The following is an 8,137-nucleotide window of genomic DNA, read 5'->3' as shown; positions in this document are numbered from 1 at the left end:
TGGGAAAGACGTGACGCTTGCCCAATCAGAGCTCATCGTGCACCTGGATAGCCAATAGGCTGCGGCAAAGGGGGAATTGGGGCGGGGCCGGCGGGGTTGAAGGGACGGTAGGCGGCGGATGAGAGAGCTGGCGCAGCTGCCTTGGTGGCAGCAGCTGAAGTGGCGGCTTCTGCGGCGGCTGCAACTGCTCCCGGCTCGGGGCTTTGGCTGCGGCGCCGGCGAGCTGGGCTGCGCGGTGCGGACCCCGGCGCGCGGTCAGGGTTGCTCGGGCGGCGCGTGTAAGAATCTGAGGGGTGGGAGCGATGGCCTGACGGAGAGGGCAGGGGCCAGGGGTCAGAGGGCATGGAGTAAGGGGTTGCGCTGGGCTCTAGGCTGTGGGAGGCGGGCAGGGCGGGCCCGGAGGGACTGTGGGGAAGTCATCGCCGCGCTTTTCTCCCTCCAGCCCGGGCCGGTGCTTGGCGCCCCCTCTCCTCGCTCCCGGCTTCCTGGGGCGACCCCCACGCTGGGGACCGGACCGGACCGGAGCCAGAGCACGTGGAGTTGGAGCCCGCATTCCTTGTCCCCCCACCCGACCCCGCCATCTGCTCGGCTCCGTGGCACCCTCAGGCACCCCCACCCGCAGAGTCTCGTGCCTGAGTCTGGGATAGCTGCTGGCCCGCTTTCCTGGGACCTGCCCCCCCACGGATGACCCTTCGTGGGTCCTCCATGGAGGGACAAGCAAAGCCCGCCGAAGGAGCACTGGGCTAGGACTCGGGAGTATGGCACTGTGTGACCTTGGGCCAGTCGTTGCTCCCCTCTGGGCCTCACTTTTTCCCTCTCTGCAAAACGATGGGCTGGAATTCAAATTGGGGGCCTGGTTCTTGCCAGACGGTAGATGGTAATGGTTGAGTGGGGGGGGGGTCCCCGAAATTGAGACAGCCTGAAATTGAGCTGTTGAAATCTGGGCCCTTACAACTTCCCTGCTTATAAAAGGCAGGTTAAGTTAGTCCCTCTGAGCCCCAGCTTTCCTCATCTGTGAAATGGGGTATTAGCTAAATAAGATTTCTCAACAGCAGCTCCATTGACATTTGAGCCACATATTTCTATATTGTGGCAGGTCTCGCCTGTGTATTGTAGGATGGATGTTTAGGGGCTTCTCTGGCCTCTACTAGCACCCTTACCCCCTAGTTAGGATAATCAAATATGTCTCCATAGGTTACTGGTGTCCCCAGGGGGCCAAAGTCACCCTGGTTGAGATCTACAGAAGAAGATACTGCATGCATTGCAAGCAGGCAGTCATGTATGAAACAGTTAAAAGAAAAACCTCCAGCCATTATGATAACAATGATAAAAAAAAAATTAGAAACCTCTTCTTGCTGGGTTGAGAAGGGTGATAGATTCTCTCACCCCGCAAAGTCAGGGAGAGAAGGAGCAAATGTCGACGATGGGCTACAAGGAAGTTCATTTACATATTCTCTGTTTTAGAGTAGGTTAGAAAATACCTGCGGTGAAAAGTCTAACCAGAAACGAAAGAAATAAAACATGCACTTCTTAAGAGGGCCCAAAAGGTAGCGTCTCATTTGGGATTTCCTCCCTCGTCTCTCTGCTGTTGAGACTTCAAAGCAAAATTCATCCCCAGGCTTGGGGGAAACTTAAAAAAGTCGCACAGGAAGTTGGCTGGGCAGAGAGCTACAGGCTTAGCAAACAGAAGGGTGCTCACTTTCACTGCTGAGTTTTAAGAAGATATTGACGCATAGGAACTTGCCCAGGGTTATTCCGGTGCTGAGTGAAAGAGGCAAATCGCCCACTTGCTGTTGAGTGGTTTAGTTTGGAGGCCGACTTGATCGGGGCCCAGAAGGCCTCAGTTTGAGGAAGGAACCTGCTGCTGTTTTGAAGTTCAAAGGTCCACTGTCGGATCTGCTGAGTCTGCTTTTGGTCCTACTCAGCGGAAATGGGAATGCGTGTAAATAGGAACTGTAACAGGCTAGTGCTGAGTGTTTTAATTTGGGAGTCCAGGATGAGCGCGCGTCTGCCATGTGCCTCTGGATGGCATTTAAAAAATATTCCTCTCCTCCCTCCTAAAACACCCAAATCTAGAGGATAAGGCTTATATAAGAATGATCGGGGCAAGTGTAGGTGATCTGGGACGCAGAAGCTACGTGCTGTGTAAACACCAAGGGTGGGTCTGGGAGAAATTCTAAGGTAGTGGCTTGGATAACTGGCTCCAGGCCAGACTGTGTGGTTCAAAGTTTGGCTTCCTAGCTGTGGGTTCTTTGTCAAGATACTTAATCTCTCTGAGCCCAGACTCTCCTGCTCCGTAATGGGGGTTAATAATCCTACTTACGAGGGGCCCCTGGGTGGCTCATTTGGTTAAACATCCAACTCTTGGTTTCAGCTCCGGACATGATCTCACACTTTGTGAGTTCAAGCCCCACGCCTGGCTCTGCACTGACAGCAGGGAGCCTGCTTGGGATTCCCTCTCCCCTCTCCCCACCCCTCCTCTGTCCCTACCTCAGTGCTCTTTCTCTCAAAATAAGTAAATAAACTTAAAAAAATAATCCTGCTTACTATTCGTGAAGTTTCAATCAGCTTTACTTAAAAATTGCTAGAAGAGCCCCTGGTACATAGTAAATGCTCAATGAGTATTAACTACTATTATTTTATTATTTTAATGGCTTTTTTTTTTAGTCTAAAATCTTCACAAAACACATAAACAAGGGTCAGGAAGGATGGAGGTGGAACATATTAGCCATAATCTCAATCTCCAAACATAATTATGCTTAAATTTTCAGTATTTGTCCTTACAGAGCTCCCCGCCACATTTTAAAGCTATTGCTGTCATGCTCTTCATTGAGACAGAATTCACATACCATAGAAAATCCACCATTTTAAAGGGTACCAGTCCGTAGTTTTCAGTACATTCGCACGGTTCTGCAGCCATTGCCACTGTCTGATTCCAGAATGTTTTCATCCGCAGTGGTTGTATTTTAATAATGGTTTTTCTCTTTTTACCCCTCCCCCCATTTCCAAAACCTAGAAGATGCTTCTGATGGAGTTTCTGAGAAGCACCTCTGGGCCAGTGGCTTTGAACCGGAGCTCAGAGCAGAGACTATTTAAAGCTCTGGACATCGCATCCTGAGGGCTGCAGGAGAGGAGAAGATGGCTGTGAGTTTAGATGACGACGTTCCCCTCATCCTGACCTTGGACGAGGGTGGCGGTGCCCCACTAGCTCCCTCCAACGGCCTGGGCCAAGAGGAGCTGCCTAGCAGAAGTAAGACTGTGTGGGGTGGGGGGAGGGGGGCTGGGGAGGAGCACAGCTCTTCGGTTTCAGGGGCTGAGTCGTGGGCTCGGTGGTCTGGTAGTGGATGTGTGTACGCCAGTGCCTGACCCTACCTTTGACTCCTGAGTTCTGACAGAGTACTGGGAGACTGTGGGGTCCTAATCTTGCACCCCCCAGCTTAGGGATGCTTCCAGGGAGGAGCCTCCCCTGCTGGGGCTCTCCCTTCCCTCGGTGCCTTACCGCCCTTGCACTTGAGGTGCCCCGGCTTTGTCTGTGGATGCTTGCTGGGGGCCTCAGGCAAATCGGCTCTGTGGCTGGCTTCCTCGCCCCATTCCTCGTTAAAAAAAGAAACAGGGGTGCCTGGATGGCTCAGGTGGTTAAGCGTCTGACTCTTGATCTCAGCTCAGGTTTTGATCTCAGGATTCTGAGTTCAAGCCCCGTATTGGGCTCCGTGCTGGGCGTGAAGCCTACTTTAAAAAAATAAAAAGAAAGAAAAGAAGAAGAAAGAAACAGATTTCCATACCAGCCTCTTCTGCTCAGCCTGAAGCCTTTGGCAGGAAAACAGGGTTGACTGCTTCTCCACGCCGGAGCTCAGGCCCTGTGTGGCCCAGGACAAGTGGGGAGGGGGCATTTGTCATGATCCATTGATTTGAGGGTTTGGGGTTTTTGCTTTGTCTTCCTCTAAACCAGAGCCCAGCATAAAGTGAGGCCAAGAGAGGCGAGCTTTAAATTTTTTACATTTTAATTGTGCTCCTGGCAGAATGGGAGACCTTAAAAAGCTTTCTGGTCTTTGTCCCAGAGCCATTTCCCTCACATGCACAGGCCTGGTGTCCAGGAGAGCCTAAAATAAACTTTCGTTTTGTGCAGGGTCCTAGGATGTCAGGGGCTAGGGCTTTAAGGATCTCCTTGCCAGAAGGCCGCCCCGCCTGCTGGCCATGCTCCTGAGCCAGGACAGAGGGGTGTTGCTGTCCTCCAGGTCACAAGGGACGCACTTGGGTCCAGGGAAAGACGAGCCTGGCTCTCCTGTCTCCTTTGTCCAGAGGGAACGCAGCTGGGTTGCAGGGAGCTCCGCAGCGTCCCCTCGGAAGTGATGAAGGACAGCAGTGTTCCGTGGCTGAGCGTACGGGGGAAGCCTGGCTCCCCGTAAACTGGCCTCCCCTTGCTCGGCAAGTTCGCCCCACCTCCAGCCGTAGAGCCGGGTGGTCCTGGAAGGTTAGGATATCCACCCGATTCTTCTGTAAGCTCCATTCCAGGCTGAGAAATCAGTGGCTCTTGATTCCAGGCTCCCTTCTTAGATGCCCTGGAGCCAGCAAGCTAAGTGTTAAGCTCTTTCTCTTCTGGTTTTTTTTTTTTTTAATGTTTTATTTATTTTTGAGAGAGAGAGAGAAACAGCATGAGCAGGGGAAGGGCAGAGAGAGGGAGACACAGAATCTGAAGATAGGCTCTAGGCTCTGAGCTAGCTGTCAGCACAGAGCCTGACGTGGGGCTCGGACCCACACACTGTGAGATCGTGACCTGAGCTGAAGTCGGATGCTCAACTGACTGCGCCACCTTGGCACCCATCATCTGTTATCTTAACTAAGATCCTTTCGTAGGGTAGGCACTCTTCCTGTTTTACAGAGGAGGAGGCCACGAGTCAGAGAGGTGAAATCACATGCCCAGGGTCACATAGCCAAGCAAGTGATTGAGCACAGATTTGAACCCAGGACTCTCTGACTCCCCTCTTTCTCCCTTTTTTCCTCTCCTTTTTTTCTATCACAAGCCCTTAATTAATACGAGTACTGGCCATCAGCATTTATATATGTTAATTTCATCAAGATAAACATATTGGTACTTTCCAGATTTACAGAGGAAGACACAGCCTCAGAGAGGTTAAGTAACTTGTCTGAAGTCACACAGCTAGTAAGCAGTAATGCTCCTCTGATATCGCCCCTACACCCTGTGTAAGGTGCTTTGAAGAAAGTGATGTGAATGAACGTGACCTAGTCTCAGCTTGAAAGTAGGATACTCCCTAGTGAGGGAGTGGTCATGTCCATGGCCAACAAGGGTGGTCGACATATTAAGGGTGTGGATCATTTTGTTTAAAAAAAATTTTTTTTAATGTTTTATTTATTTTTGATACAAAGAGAGACAGAGCATAGAGGGGGAGGAGCAGAGAGAGAAGGAGACACAGAACTGGAAGTAGGCTCCGGGCTCTGAGCTAGCTGTCAGCACAGAGCCCGACGCGGGGCTCGAACCCATGAACGTGAGATCTGACCTGAGCCGAAGTCGGAGGCTTAACCGACTGAGCCACCCAGGTGCCCGGGTGTGGATCATTTTGGAAAGAGTCCAGCTCAAGATTCTAAATTGGAATCCTGGTCATTGTCATGGGTGCTGCTTTTAAGTCCTTCTGTACTATCAGCTGATTGCAGGGGTGTTCGGCTCTTTTGCGGATCCGCGGGAAGACCAACCTGGTTCTGTGTCAAGATCAGGTTTTGAACCGGTGACGGAGCTTGAGTGGGAAATAGGCCGAGTAGACAATAAAACCAACCTTGGATAGGCCACCGGCGAAGCTATTCTTACCGTGGTGAGGTTGGTGGCTCCTTTTGGCTGTTTAAGAAAAATGAGATACAGGGGGACCTGGGTGGCTTCGTTGGTTAAACGCCCAACTTTAGCTCAGGGCATGATCTCACGGTTCGTGAGTTCGAGCCCCGTGTTGGGCTCTGTGCCAACATCTGGGAGCCTGGAGCCTGCTTTGGATTCTATGTTGTCCCTCTCTATCTCTGCCCCTCCCCTGCTCACACTCTCTCAATCTTTCTCTCTCAATCTCCCTCTCTCTCCCTCTTTCTCTCTCTCTTTCTGTGTCAAAAACAAATAATAAAACATTAAAAAAAAAAAAAGAAAGGTCCAGGGAAACTGTACTTTCCTCGCAGTGTGTTGGTGCCTCAGTTTCCCCTCTTACCCTCTTAGTAGACCATTTGCTCAAACCTCCTGAGAGCTGGTGGGTTTAACAGGCCAAGCCTCACTTGGCAAATCAGTCAGGCCTGTCTAAGGAAAGAGATTTCAGAGGAGCCCTATTGTGCCTCACTTCAGGCCTTTGTTATTTCATGCTTGGATTTTGGCATTGACCTTCTACCCAAGGTCCCCCGTCCCTGTCCCTGCGGTCTAAACAGTCTGTCTGAAAAACAAACTGGACCTGGTACTTTCTCCAGCTTGCAGCCCCCTCCCCAGGACGTTGCCGACCCCTGTGGGATGCCGGCCAAGCTCTTCAGCCAGCGCCCAAGACCTTGTGTGACCCGGCCCCTGAATGGTCCCATTCCCTGCCGTCACCCCCTCCGTCACACCGCCTCTGGCTCTCTGAGAGCCCCGTGCACTCTTCCGCGGCTCTGCCTTGCTGGCGACCCCGCCTGGAGCGCCTCTCCCAGCCTCTTGTTGGCTGCTGTCGGGGCGGGGGGGGGGGGGGTTGCTTGTTTCCAGTTCTACCTTGGAAATCCTGCTGATAATCCCGTCTCTTTGAAGCCTTCCCCGGACCTGCCCTTCCCGACTGGGCAAATCACTCTCTGCCCTTTCCTGCTTTGGTATCCAGATGCGGTGCCCACTCGGACAAGCCGCTCACTGCGTGGTAATGGTTTGTTTGACCATCTGATCGCCGCCTGGGCCGAGTTCCATCCGTCTTGGCAGCACCCAGCTCGATGCCTACGGTGTATAGATACTCAGCAACTCATGGTGGAAAGACACCTAAGTGGGTTTCTGGGCTTTGTCGCTGGCTCGTGGGAGTGGCTGTCAGGGACCTGGTCAGAGGCGGGCAGTGTCTCCCCCTGCCTCTTCTAACCAGCACTCAGAGTTTCGTTTCTCCCAGTACGAACGGTCGTCCTGGAGGCGACCGCCGTCACCCCTGGTCTGTGGCTGATGTAAACCCTTTCGGTCTGTTGGCAGAATTCAGACAGAGGCCTTCGGCACAGTTGGCATGAGCCCCGAGGAGAACCAAGCCAGCGTTCAAAGGCCATGAGCCTTGTTCTAGAAGGATGCCCAGCATCACGTTGTCAGCAGGGTTCACTTTTTTCTGAGGCCCCTTTCCCTCACCTGCAGACAGCGCCTTCTCACTGTGTCCTCACATGTTTGTCCCTGAGTCTGTGTGTCTGTGTCCTACTCTGTTCTTTCAAGGACACCAGTCAGATTGGCTTAGGGCCCAGCCACGTGACCTCATTTTACCTTAATGACCTCTTTGAGAGCTCTGTCTCCAAAAACAGCCAAATTCTGTGGTCCTGGGGGTTAGCGCCCTTCGACATAGGAATTATAGAGGCACCCCGTTCAGCCTGTGACACTCCCGCCCCTTTCCTCAGATGCAGGTATGCAGGAACCTGATTGTGCTGCCTGGGGCCTCTGACCCCATGCTCAGGATGCCCTCTGCTGGAATATTCTTTCTGCAGGGAACTGGAGGGTTAGCTTTCTTCCCTTTGTGGGCAAGCATGGATTTTATCCAAGACTCAGACATCTCTCTGGGCTAGAAGAGCGGCTGCCGAATTGCTAATGAATGACTCACAGGCAGAAGACGTCAGGTTGATAAAGGAGGCAGATATAAGCAGAGGTATTTAAAGCCTAGAAATCAGGAATAACCTTGAAGACGGTCAGCGGGGCTGAACGTGGGACAGTGTGGTTTAGAAATAGCTCGCGGTCTGCATTGTGTCTCGGGCAGCGGTCTAGGCGGCCACCAGACCCTAGAGTCTGAGCGCTGTGGGCAGTCCAAAGGATTTTCCAAGGGAACCCTGGTCATGCTCACCTTCCGCCTTCTCGTTGCCTTTTTTAAGTTTATTTGTTTAAGCAGACTTTGTACCCAATGTGGGGCTCCAACTAACGACCTTGAGATCAAGAGCCGCAGGCTCTACTGACTGAGTCCGC

General features: G+C 52.3%; 1 protein-coding gene across 3 annotated transcripts in view; it reads left to right on the top strand.

Moving 5' to 3' along the window:
* Positions 1-139: 139 nt before the first annotated feature.
* The window catches only part of TPCN1 (two pore segment channel 1), a 56,272-nt gene continuing 48,274 nt past the window's right edge, over positions 140-8,137 (top strand). For 2 of the 3 annotated variants that reach the window (XM_029921239.1, XM_029921237.1), the window contains exons 1-2: positions 140-278; positions 3,017-3,250. In XM_029921239.1, coding sequence (XP_029777099.1) covers positions 3,139-3,250 — 112 coding nt within the window. In that variant the 5' untranslated portion in view covers positions 140-278; positions 3,017-3,138. The remainder of the gene's footprint in view (positions 279-3,016; positions 3,251-8,137) is intronic. The other variant, XM_029921238.1, reaches the window with a different exon arrangement.

This window comes from Suricata suricatta, chromosome 14 (assembly GCF_006229205.1).
Source record: "Suricata suricatta isolate VVHF042 chromosome 14, meerkat_22Aug2017_6uvM2_HiC, whole genome shotgun sequence".
Taxonomy (NCBI): domain Eukaryota; kingdom Metazoa; phylum Chordata; class Mammalia; order Carnivora; family Herpestidae; genus Suricata; species Suricata suricatta.
The sequence above is the reverse complement of the archived record's forward strand: the minus strand, read 5'-3'. Positions and strand labels throughout refer to the sequence as shown.